At 51.2% G+C, this 12,868-nt stretch overlaps 1 protein-coding gene across 9 annotated transcripts in view; it reads right to left on the reverse strand.

Moving 5' to 3' along the window:
• Positions 1–12,868, reverse strand: part of PDE4A (phosphodiesterase 4A) — a 43,349-nt gene that overhangs the window by 15,007 nt on the left and 15,474 nt on the right. For 3 of the 9 annotated variants that reach the window (XM_019744927.2, XM_019744924.2, XM_074338188.1), the window contains one exon: positions 567–758. In XM_019744927.2, the coding sequence (XP_019600486.1) occupies positions 567–758 (192 nt within the window). Of the gene's footprint in view, positions 1–566; positions 841–2,937; positions 2,964–9,531; positions 9,574–10,535; positions 10,958–10,990; positions 11,878–12,868 lie in introns of those variants that run through there. The other 6 variants (XM_019744925.2, XM_019744923.2, XM_019744928.2 and 3 more) reach the window with 6 other exon arrangements.

The following is a 12,868-nucleotide window of genomic DNA, read 5'->3' on the forward strand; positions in this document are numbered from 1 at the left end:
GTGGAGAGGGGCAGAGGGCAAGAAGGGGCCTAGAGAGGATGAGATGGGTACCTTGATGTGGCAAGGGCAGGGCTGGAGGATCCAATGAGAGGGGAGGGGGCTCAGCAGGTCTGGGGGGTGCTCAAACCTCAATAGGTGGTCATGATAAGGGGGGCTAGCTAAGGGAAGGCTGGAGGAGGGCAGAAAGAGGGGGCTCAGCCGAGGTGGACACTGGGAGGAAGTTGTGGGAGGGAGGGGCTCAACTGGGGGTGTTCCCTCCTTGCGGGAGATGCAGACTGAGGTGGGGCCAGGCCCTGACAGCCAATGAATAGGTTGGGTGGGAAGGACAGTATGGACACGGGTGGGGGCTGGGCCTGAGGGAGGGGCTCAGTGTGGCTGCGTGGGGGCAGAGATAGATAGGGTGGGTGCTTATTGGGTGAACATGCTATAAAGGGATTGAGCCTGTTTACCCTTTACTGGGAGGACAGGTGTGGGGGCTTGGGCAGTGAACCCCTCCACGTTGGGAAGAGCAGCCTGTGGTAGGGCCAGGCCTGGATGGGCTGGCAGATGGGATTAGGGGTGCTCACGCCTCACTGGTGACCGACGAGTTCCGGGACATGGTCTTCGGTGACATGTCATAGTCGCTGTCTGAGCGGTAGAGGAAAGACTCACGGCGCTGGCTGGTGGCCGTACCGGCATGCAGCACAAGGCCCGGGCTCGCCTGCGAGTCCAGGGGGCTGCGGCCAGGCGATGGCGTCGGCCCATTCTCTGCCTCACAGCTGCAGGTGGGGAGGAACAGGGGCCACAGGGGCTGAGATGGCATCAGGGAGGTTAAGAGGAACAAGGGGGCCAAGGGGATTCCTGGCAGAGATGGGGGGCAGATAGAGGACATTAAAGACAGACACCCCAAAATAGATAGGAGACAAAGAATAGCATAGATTACACAGTTACCGAAAGTCTTCATGAGCCAGGCCTGTTACAGGTGCTGGGGACAAACCAGTGTCCTTCACAAAGATGACATGGGGATGGCTGGGTGGTAAACAGCTTAACCTAGCAGCAGTGTATACCCCAAAGTTGTGGGGTCCTCCTTGGCTCTACTCTTTCCTTCATACCTCAGATCAGACTCAGCCCAAATCTATTCAGAATCTGTCCACGTCTCACCCCCTCCTCGGCCAGCCCCCCTGACAGCTGCCTGGACCAGTGCATTCACCTCTGCCCTGGTCCCTGCCTCCTGTCTTTGCCCCTCAGTCTGTTCCCCCTTTAGCAGCCAGAGGAAACCTGTAAACACCTAAGTCAGGTCACATCCCTCCTCTGCTCAGAACCTTCTATGGTGCCCAGATGATTCAGAGCAAAAGCTGAAGTCCTCACTGCGGCCCGTGGTCCTGCCCTCTGACCTCCCACTCTCCCCTTCATTCACTCTGCTCCAGCCACAGTGGCCTCCTCACTGTTCCCTAAACATTCCAGACACATACCCGCCTCAGGGCTTTTGCACAGGCTACTTTCCTTGCTCAGATCTCCAGTGGCTCCTCTTTCACCTCCTCAGGCCTCAGCTTAAATGTTGCCTCCTCAAGGAAACCTCCCCTGACCAACTCATCTAAAATTCTAACCGCTGTCCTAACATTTTATATTTCCCTTCCTTAAAAAAATACTACTTAGCTGACATATTCTATATTTTACTTCTTTACTGTTTGCTTTCCCTTCTAGAACTAAGTACTATAGATCAGGGATTTCTGTCTGCTTTGTTCACTGCTGTATCCCTTGGGCCAAGAACATGGCCTGGCACGTTTATGGAATGAATCATAAAATGTATGAATAAAGGAATGAATATATGAATACATGAACTGGACTGTGCCACGCAGAGAATTAAAACTAGAGGGATGACCGCAAGTTGCTAGAGAGCTGCTTTTAGCTGCTGTAGTTGAAGCAGGCCTGTCTGAGGAGGTGATATATGAGAAGGAGAAGGCCATGGGTCTGGGGGTGGGAGAAAGCACTCCGGGGTAAGGGAACAGCAAGTGCAAAGATCCTGGGGCAGGATTCAGTTTTTGTTTGAGGGCCAGCAAGGAAGCTGGTGTGGCTGGAATGGACATATAGACAGAGTATGACAGAGACACAGACACAGAAAGGGAGAACAGTGGAACCTCAGCCTGGGGATACTGACAAGACCAAGAGCCTCAGGATAAGGCAGGGAGATGCTGGCTATGCCACTTCCCAGCTGTATGACTTGGAGAAATGACTGAATTTCAGTTTTCTCATCCACAAAATAGGGACAACCACCCCCTCCCTCAGGTCATCCAGGTGACCAGCATTAGCACAGGTAAAATGCTTAGAATGATGCCTGGCACAGAGCTCAAAACATATTGGCAATCCTAAGTCTATCAGCCCCATATACACCACTTAGGGAATGGACTCAACAAGGCAGTCGATATGGAGAACTGAGGATGACAGCAGGAGTTGTGTGCCTGCAACTTGCTGTGTGGCCTTGGGAAGACCACTGCACTCTCTGGTCTGTTACTCCATTGTTAAAATGAGGGGGTTAGACTGGTGAGCAGACTTCAGGCTATGCTCTGGGGGGTACACAGTGTTAGGGGGAGGAAATGGAACCCTCCCCTTTCCGGCCCTACTTATTGCGAGTCAGCATAAGATTATATTTGAATAGTCCCTCTGCTAATAAGTTTGAAAACAAAACAAAACAAAACAACAACAAAAAAGAAATAAGTTTTAAATTTCTTAGACCATGACAGTGACACCAGCTTCCATATACTGAGCCTTTTCTCTAGGCTAGTTCTGGGAGGAGGGAGTGGGACGGGACTTCATTGATTCTGTTTTATAGATGAAGAAACAGGTTCAGGGAGGAGAATGTAACTCTGGGTCACATAGGAAGACCACAGTGGGGTCAGAATTCAAACCCAAGTCTTGTGACTCCTTAAACCAAAATGTTAACTGCTGCCCTCTGCTTACCTGACCGCCATCAGAGCATAATCCATCCACTAGAAAAAAGATGTTCCAAGGGGTCGGGCAGCCAACACACAAAGCAGAGTGGGGCTGGAGCCCTGAGTAACCAGACATTCCAATTTTAGGAAAGAAACCCGAAATTCTAAATAGTGAGAAATTCAAACTTCCTTTAAAAACAAACTTCAGGGGCGGACAGATGGCTCAGTTGGTTAGAGCACGAGCTCTGAGCAACGGGGCTGCCAGTTTGATTCCCACATGGACCAGCGAGCTGCGCCCTCGGCAACTAGAATGAAGTCAATAAGCTGCCGCTGAGCTCCCAGATGGCTCAGTTGGTTGTGGCGCAGGCTCTCAACCACAAGGTTGCCGGGTAGACTCCTCAACTCCCTCAAGGGACGGTGGGCAGCGCCCCCTGCAACTAACAACGGCAACTGGACCTGGAGCTGAGTTGAAAGAACTTTCAACTAAGATTGAAAGAACAACAACTTGACATGGAAAAGTCCTGGAAGTATACACTGTTCCCCAATAAAGTCCTGTTCCCCTCCTCCCCCCCCTTCAAAAAGCTTTTTAAATACACCTAAAACTTCCATTCTGAAAAAAGACACTGTCAAGAGAATAAAAAGACAAGCTACAGACAGGGAGAAAATATATGACAAAGGACTTGGATCCAGAATATATAATGAACTCTCAAAACTCAATAGCAACAAGACAACTTAATTTAAAAATGAGCAAAAGTTTGGGCAGTTCACCAAAGAAGATATCCAGATGGCAAATAAGCACAGGAAACACCATTTGTTCTTAGGGAAATGCAAATTTAAACCGCAACTATCACTTCATACCTACTAGGATGGCTAAAAAACAAAGAAACAAACAAAAACTGACAATAATAACAAGTGGTAACAAGGATTCCAAGCAACTGGAACTCTAATTCATTGCTGGTGGGAATGCCAAATGGTACAGTCACTCTGAAAGACCGTTGGTAAGTTTCTTATGAAATTAAATACATACTTACCATATGACTCAACAAATCTACTCCTATGTATTTACCCAAGATGAATGAAAATATACGTCCACTCAAAAACCTGCAGACCAATATTTATAGAAGTTCTGTTCATATCACCAGATACTAGAAACAACCAAACCAAATGTACACCAACAGTGAATGGATAAATTGTAGCATGGAATACTATTCAGCAATAAGAAAAGATGTGTGTATGTGTGTATGTTTGTATATATTTGGCCTCTGCCCTGTGTTCCTTACACACAGTTCCTAAAACCCTGGGAATCTCAGCAGTGAAAAGTGACTTTTTGTAAGGTAATGAGATGACTGCCTGCTAGGGACTCCCAGACAGCCTCAGAATGGGGGGTGCTACTTACAAGAGAGACCCCAAGTGATTAGAGGGTTGTAACTTTCAACCCCATTCCTAGATCTCTGAGGAAGGGATTGAGGCTGGAAGTTGAGTTAATCACCAATGGAATGGCCAATGACTTAATCAGTCATGCCTATATAATGAAACATCCATCAAAATCCCTAAGTGACAGGGTTCAGAAAGCTCCTAGGTTGGTGAACACATCAAGGTGCTGGGAAAGTGGCACAACTGGAGAGGGCATGGAAGCTCCGTGTCACTCCTCCCTATACATCTCTTCTCTCTGGCTGTTCCTGAGTTGTACCTTTTATAATAAACCAGTAACCTAGTAAGTAAACTGTTTTCCTGAGTTCTATGGGCCATCCTAGCAAATTATCTAACCCAAGGAGGGAAGCTAAGAGAAAGGGGCCAGTGGTGGGATAACGTGTCAAAACTCATGGAACTGACTAAATAAATGAATTTAGCAAAGTTTCAGGATACAAAATCAACAAACAAAAATCAACTGCTTTTCTATACACTAACGAGGAACAATCCAAAAAAGATATTACTGAAACAATTTAATTTACACTAGCATCAAAATAAATAACATACTTAAGAATAAACTTAACCAAGGAGGCAAAAGACTTGTACACTGAAAAGTATAAAATGTTGCTGAAAGAAATTAAAGAAGACACAAATAAATGGAAAGACATCCCATGTTCATGGACTGGAAGACTTAAGGTTAAGATATAGATACCACCTGAAGCAATCTACAGATTCAATGCAATCCCTATCAAAATTCCAACAACATTTTTTTGCAGAAATAAAAAAAAAAAGTCCATTCTAGAATTTATATGGAATCTCACGGGACCCTGAATAGCCAAAGCAATCTTGAAAAAGAACAAAGTTGAAGGACTTGCACTTACTAATTTCAAAACTTACTACAAAACTGCAGTAATCAAAACAGTGTGGTCCTACATAGACAGACATATAAACCAATGGTTGAATAAACAGCCCAGAAATAAACACTCACATACGTGGTCAAATGATTTTTGACAAGTATGCCAAGACCGTTCAATGGGAAAAGGACATTATTTTCAACAAATGATGCTGGGAAAAGTGGTTATCCACATACAAAAGAAAAGTTGGATCCTTACCTCATACCATATACAAAATGAACTCAAAATGGATCAAAGATCTAAACATAAGAGTTAAAACTATAAAATGCTTATAAGTTTCATGACATTGGATTTGGCAGTGATTTCTTTGCTATAACACCAAAAGCACAAGCAACAAAATAAAAAATAGATTGTCCTTCTCAAAATTAAAAACTTTTGTGCCTCAAAGGACACTATTCAGAGAGTGAAAAGGCAGTCCACAAAATAGGAGATAATTTTTGCAAATCATGTATCTGATAAGGGATTAATATCTAGAATATATAAAGAACTAAAACTCAGCAACAACAAAAAGCAAACAAGCCAATTAAAAAAATGGGCAAAGGACTTAAACATTTCTCCAAAGAAGATAACAGATGGGCACTAAGCACATGAGAAGATAGGCAACTCCATTAGTCACTAGGGAAATGCAAATCAACCACAGTGCGAGACCACTGCACCCCATTAGGATGGCTGTTATTTTAAAAAGGAAAGGAAATGTTGATGAGGATGTGGAAAGAATGGAATACTTGTGCATTGCTGGTGGGAATGTAAAAATGGTGCAGCCATTGTGGAAAACAGTTTGGCAGCTCCTCAAAAATTTAAGTATAGAATTACCATGTAATCTAGCAATTCTACTTCTAGAATTGAAAGTGGGAACTCAAACAGTTCCTTGTACATCAATGCTCATGGCAGCATTATTCACAATCTCCCAGAGGTGGAAACAACTTGTGTCCATCAATGGGTGAATGGATAAAGAAAATGTGGTGTATCTATATATACAATGGAATATTATTCAGTCTTAAAAAGGAAATTCTGACACATGCTACAACACGGATGAATCTTGAAAACATTATGCTAAATAAATAAGTCAGACACAAAAGGACAAGTATTGTGCTATTCCACTTATATGAAGTCCCTTGAGTAGTCAAATCCATACAGACAGGAAGCCGGGGGAGGTGCCAGGGGCCGGGGGAGGGGATGGGGAGTGAATTAATGGAGAAAGTTTCAGTTTTGGAAAGGTGAGAAAGTTCTGGAGATGGATGGTGGCACAACAATGTGAATGTACTTAATGCCCCTGAATTTTACACTCAAAAATAGTTAAAATGGGAAATTTTATGTTATTTCTATTTTACCACCAAAAAAAAAAAAAACTTCATATAGATGTATACTAAAAAGGGTGACTTTAATATGTTGCTCTTTTAAAGACATTTAAAAAACACACCTTAAGATGGAATACTTAATCATGAGCTTGAGCCTTTGGTGGTAATTCCCATTCCTTGAGCACCTGCTATGTACGGGGTACCAGATTAGACACTTTCAGGTATAGAGCAGTAATAACAAGACACTTACTGAGTACTCGCCAGGCCTGGCATTATCAAAGTGCGTTATACACATGAACCCAGTTATGTCTCCACCAACTCTAATAACATCCTGGTTCAATGAGGAGACTGAGGTATGGTGGTGGTGGTGGTGGGGGGGTGGTCTCGCTGCCTGAGAACCATGTCCTATCTCCCAAGGCCCAGGCTGGATTTGTTTTTGACTCTGCTGAGTGCCACTGGGAAGGGGAGCAGCGCATAGCTATGTAGAGAGGACCCTTCCCCTGCCCCAGGAACTGAAGTGCAGTTTAGGGAAGGTGAGACCCAAGCCCGAGACAGTGCCCAACTAGCATCTCGGGCAGATATTGCAGCCCCAGAGGACTCACTTTACTGCAAGCAGGAGCCCAGAGGCCAGGATAGGAAGAGGCTCCCTGGAGCCCTGCTGTTTGTGCTTCCAGGAGCTATGTCCCCTGGGCTGCAGAAGGACAAGGGGGAGGGGATTAGGCCTGTTGAACTGCAACCTGTAAGGGGGTCTCAGCTACCCCCAAGGCAGTGGGGAGTCATCCCTCCCTGTCCTGCTGCTATTCAGGGTGACCCAAAATCAGGCTAGAGGCTGCACCAGAGATGTCCCAATGGGACCCCCAGCCATACGCCTGACAGGCCCTGACATCACAGCCTCATGCCCAGACACTCCACCAGAAGGGAAATGACCTGGGTGGTCAGATGGCTCAGTTGGTGAGAGCTCAAGCTCTGAACAACAGGGTTGCTGGTTTGATTCCCATATGGGCCAGTGAGCTGCGCCCTCCACAACTAGATTGAAGACAACAAGCAGCCACTGAGCTCCCGGAGGGGCAGCGGGATGGCTCCATTGGTTAGAGCGTGAGTTCTCAACAACAAGGTTGCCAGCTCAATTCCCCCATGGGATGGTGGGCTGTGCTCCCTGCAACTAAAGACTGAAAACGGTGGTGACTGGACTTGGAGCTGAGCTGCACCACAGCTACGTAGATTGACTTGGAGCTGATGGACCCTGGAGAAACACACTATTCCCCAATATTCCCCAATAAAATTTATAGGGGGAAAAAAAAAAGGGAAACGACCTGCCCAAAACTCCACCTGGGACAGTCTGACCATTTGGCATTCTTAGGTGAACTTGCTACCTGCCTCCACCCTTCTGGGGCCTCTAGGCCTGCCCACCTGGGCTTCAGAACATCAAATTGGGCCTCTGGAGGGCTGTGCAGCCCAGGGACAGACGCACGCTTCAGAGAAGTCTGCTGCAGGGACCAATGGGAAACAAACAAGCCGGGGTGGGAGTGGGGGTAGCAACGAAAGGGGACACATCCCATTTGGTAAAAATCATAGCAACAATGAAAGTAGCCAGCTGCTCTTGAATGTCACACACTAAGCACTGTGCTATGCCTAGACAGGCACTCATCCCCATTTTCCAGAGAGAGAGAAACTGAGGCACAGGATGACTGACTTGGCTGGTGGTAGAGCAAGGATTTGAACCAGGGCAGCCTGGCTACAAAGCTGCATGCCAAACCACTGGGTATCTGTCTCCCCCCAGGCAGGCCTGGTGTCTCCCCAGGCTCTTTCTGCCCCACTCTACATAACTCCCTTGTAGGAAATGCCAGGCAGCCTTTATGGAAAGGCCTGGCATTTACTTTGTGAAGGTCACACAGAGGTTGAAGGCGGGCAATGTGGTGTGTCTGCCAGGCAGGCATGTGGTGCCAGGTGACATGGCTGTTAGTGGGGTGGGGTGTACAAGAAAGGTCTGTTCATGTGTGAGTGGAGGGTGGTGTTCAGGAGAACCCGTGTTCACGGATCTGTGAGTCCGGCTGACGTTGTAATGGTATACCTGTGTGCTGCACATGTCCTGTGACTGTCCCTGACTCCTGAGTTGGTATCAGGTGTGTGCCTGTGTGCAGCCGTATGGAGGTGGGAATCAGGCCTGGGTATGTGTTGCAGTGAGAGTGTGTTCCTGTTGGCAGTGCAGTGTATACACGGCTGTGTGAAGCCAGGGGTACTGTAGTCTGTGTGTCACCATGGCCATGGGTCAATTGTGGGTTCTCTTTTTGCCCCCACCAGCCAGGAGACCCATGCCCAACATAGTAAACACTGGGTGATCCTGACTGCCGTGTGTGTGTGTGTGTGTGTGTGTGTGTGTGTGTGTGTGTGTGATCTGTGGCTGTGTACGTGGAGTGTGCCAGTGTTAGGGAGCATGTGTGTGTCCCGTTGTCTGAAGGGCTTGGTGGGGGGGACCAAAAACATGGCTGGGGTACCCCAAGAATTCTGAAAACCTAAAGGCAACTTCTCTGTCTCACAACTGTCCAGGAGATTCTAAATACCCGCAGCAGTTGCAGCACCAATCTCCTCCCCACCCCCACCCCAGCTTGCTTTTCAGCCTGGCAGCCTTAGCAAGGAGAGAGGAAGGGTAAGGGCCCAGGGACCTGGCTGGAGGCCGGTGGCCCGGGAGTGGAGCCCAGGTGACCCTGGACACCCATGCTTGCTGCCAGGGTGAATGCCAGAAGCCCAGGTTTAGGGGTGCAGAGGCTGAAGGGATCCCATCTTGGGTAGGCAGAAAGGGGGCAGGACCCAGCACCCATTTTTGAAGCCACCTGCAGGAAGTCCTGAGCAGTACCCAGGCGTTTAGGGCGAGAGAAGGGGTTGGGGCTCCAGGTAGACCCTGAAAACCACTTTGGAGACTCCCCAAGGCAAACTGGACACCCCCACCAGCAGTCAGAGCCCTCTGGTGGAAAAGGAGGGGACTGGCCCCGGGCCACCCACCTGACAGATCTGCCTGGAGGGTGCCAACAGGTGTCCTCGTCGCTGAAGGAGAAGTGGAACAGGGACTCAGGGCCTGCGTGGGGCAGTGCTAGGGCAGGGGGCCGGGGCCTGGCCCGGCGGGCTGAACTGGAGCGCATGGGTGCCAAGCGCTGTAGGGGCGCGCATGGGGACGGAGAAGGCACCGTGTTGTGGCGTGCACAGCTCGCCAGGTCCGAGGTGTCTGCGGCCGCTGCCGGAGCTGCCTCCACACCTGCCCTCCCGGTGACCCCCGAGGCACTGCCCCGGGTGTTCTGGCGTCCTCGCAGCGCCCCGCGGGCTCCACGCCTGCCTCCTCCTGTAGGGCCCTGCGGAACTCTGCGCACACATCTCGCCTGCCTCCCTTCCCCCTGGCCTGAGGGGGGGGCGGTGCCCCGGGCTCCGGTTCCCGGGCTCCGGGCCCGCCCCCCCTCTGACTCTGGCCCCGCCTTCCCCTAATCCTGACGTCAAGCTGTGCCCGCAGAAAGTCTCAGAGCGCCGGGTGCCCCGGGGGGACAAGGCGCCCGCGCCAGCAGATTGCGGGGTCTGGGACACAAACTCGGGTGAGGGACGACGGATGCGGGGGATGCGGAGCTGGGGGACTGAAGCGAGACTGGACACAGATAAGTGGAGACAGAGACACAGAGTGAAACCCGAGAGCGGCCCTTATTTCCCCCGCCTTCCCATCCCCAGCTCCATGCCGGGATCCCAGAGGCCCCGACCCTCCTCCTCTTCTCTCTCGGCTCCCAGTCTTTCGCTGGGTCCGCGTCCTGTCCGTACCCACAGTGCCCTCTCCTAGTCTGTGTCTCGGGACTCTGGTTCTAAACAAGTGTGTACGCAGAGTAATGGTAAGGGGCAAGCAGAGGACCCTCTCCCAGCTCCGGAGAACCTCCAGCTCTAGCCCGTGCCCACCTCCGGGTTGCCAACCTCGGTTTCCAGGATAAAGGGACACTGGAAAATGAGACCAGATGTGGCGCCAGGCTTCTCACCCCCAGGCTGTTCGCCCACCCGGGTCTGGCCAAGAAGGGTACTTCCATTCGCCCTCCGTGCCCGGCGCACGCGGTGACCAGCAAGCCTCCTGGTAAAGCAACCCCGAGGGCACCGCTGGCCCCATTTCACAGGCCGCTAGACTAAGGCCAACAGAACTGAACAGGCGTCCTCAGATCACCTGGGGTGGCAGGTTGGCCTCGCTCTCCCAAAGCCTGACTGCAGCCTCAGGTCTGCACAGGAAGTGGGAGGAACGTAGTGTTATATTGAGCGCCTACTGCATGCCCTATCAGATGTCTCCACGGCAACACTGGCAGGCCAGGGATGATTTTTATCGCTGCCTTGTGACGGAAGAGGAATAAGTGAAGCTGGGCGGAGCCAGCTATGTAACCCAGACACTGGCGCGCGTCAGGTGGCCGGTGGAAATTCGAACCCACAGCCACCTGGGCGCACTTACCCGGCCCACGCCTGGCGGCCGAAATCCTGGAAACTGCGGAGAAGCCAAAGGCGCCTGCGGAGAGTTGGGGACGGGCTGGCGAAGAAGACTGGAGAGGAGGGCGGCGAACGTAGCCAGCGGGGCGCGCGGGGGGCCGGGGGCTCCGGCAGGAATGCCTCGTCCTCCGCCGCCGCCGCCGGGAAGGCGGCCAGCTGCAGCTCGGGGATGCAGCCCAGGCCACGCGGCCGCGCCATGCCCGCGGGGGGCGCGGGACGGCCCTGCCTTGGCGGGCGCTGGGGAACAGCGCTGCCCGCCCGGCGCGGCCCACGCAGGCCGGCCGCCCAGCCCTGGGGCCCACCGGCCCCTCCGGCCCCACCCCGCCTGGCCTCCTCGGCCCTTCCGGCTTCGCGCTGGGGCCGCCCCTGGGCGGGGCGGGCCTGGGGAGATGCAGGGCTGCAGCAGGGACACCCCACAGACCCCAGGGGGCCCTGAGTCCCTCTAATGTCCTCGTTATCGCTGGAAATGTCTCTACAAACACCTGGGACGCACCTCCCCAAATTTCTAGGGCGCTCTCACAAGTCCCATGGTGTTGAGAGGTCCCACAGACCTCAGGGGTGTCCCTAAAGTCCCTCAGACGTCCCCACAATCCCAGGGAGTGCCGCCACTATCCCTGAGATGCCCACACACTACCCGAGGGTATACCCCAAATCCCTGGGTTCCCCCACAAAAGCCAGAAGTGCTCTGAGAGAACACAGCTCCCCGGATGTCCCCCATAGTGTCCTCATCGTGACTGAGACATCACCACAAACCTCAGCAGCACCCCAAGAATCCCAGGACACACCTACAAGTGCCAGGGGTGTTCTGAAAACCCACAAGAAACCCCTTCAAATCCCAGAACCACTGCTTCAGTTACTTGATGTCCCCCAAATCCCCTAGAGCCCCTCCACCACCCCTGAGTCATGCAGAGGCCCCCCCCCCCCACCAGAGTACCGCCAGAATCCCCCAGAGCCACAAAGCATTCCCACAGACATGGGCATTCCTCACAGATGCCAGAAATGCTTCCAGTCCCTCAGATGTTCCCCAATCCCTGAGTGGCTCCACAGCATCCCTGACATGCCCCCACAATAGCAGAGACCCCCAATATAACCTCAGAGGTGACTTTAGACTCCGGGGTGCTCCCATAACCATGGAGATGCCACCAAAACCCCAGGGGCACAACTAGATTCCTCCACAGCTCCTAAAACTGTTCTACAACCCTAGGCTACCCCCAGAATCCAAGATCCACCCACAATCCTTAACCACCTCCCAGAATGCCCTCCCACAGCTTCTGAGACATGTCTTATAACACCCCTAGAAGATCTGAATATGTTCACAATCTCAAGACACTCCTTAGAGTCTCTGAGACACCTCTTAGAATTGAGGCCCCACAGCTCATGAGGTGACCCCAAGAATTCAACCTCCCTTCAGCACTGACTCCCACAGTAGTACACAGGCATGAGGACTTTCTGGGACCCCGGCAGTGGCTCTGTATGCCCAACTACTGTGACTCTGGGGGGCACATTATCCCCTTTCACAGATGAGGAAACTGAGACTCAGAGAGGTGAAGACCCTTGAACAAAGTGAGCCAGCTGGTTATAATTCCAGACCCTACTCCAACCTGTCTGTGGCTCTTAGGAGTTAGGGAATGGGAAGAAGCTTGTTTTAAATAAGAAAAATGGGCCAATCTCTATTTTAGGGCCCCACCTCTATGAATACCTTTCTACCTGTTAGCTCTGCTGTCATGGGGCCCAGAGTCGATGGCCCAGGCTTGAGTCTGGTTTCTGGCACTGAGTCATTTGACCTTGGCCAGTCACTTCCTCTCACAGAGCCTCAGTTTTCCCACCTGTAAAATGGGTGTAA

This window comes from Rhinolophus sinicus, linkage group LG07 (assembly GCF_036562045.2).
Source record: "Rhinolophus sinicus isolate RSC01 linkage group LG07, ASM3656204v1, whole genome shotgun sequence".
Taxonomy (NCBI): domain Eukaryota; kingdom Metazoa; phylum Chordata; class Mammalia; order Chiroptera; family Rhinolophidae; genus Rhinolophus; species Rhinolophus sinicus.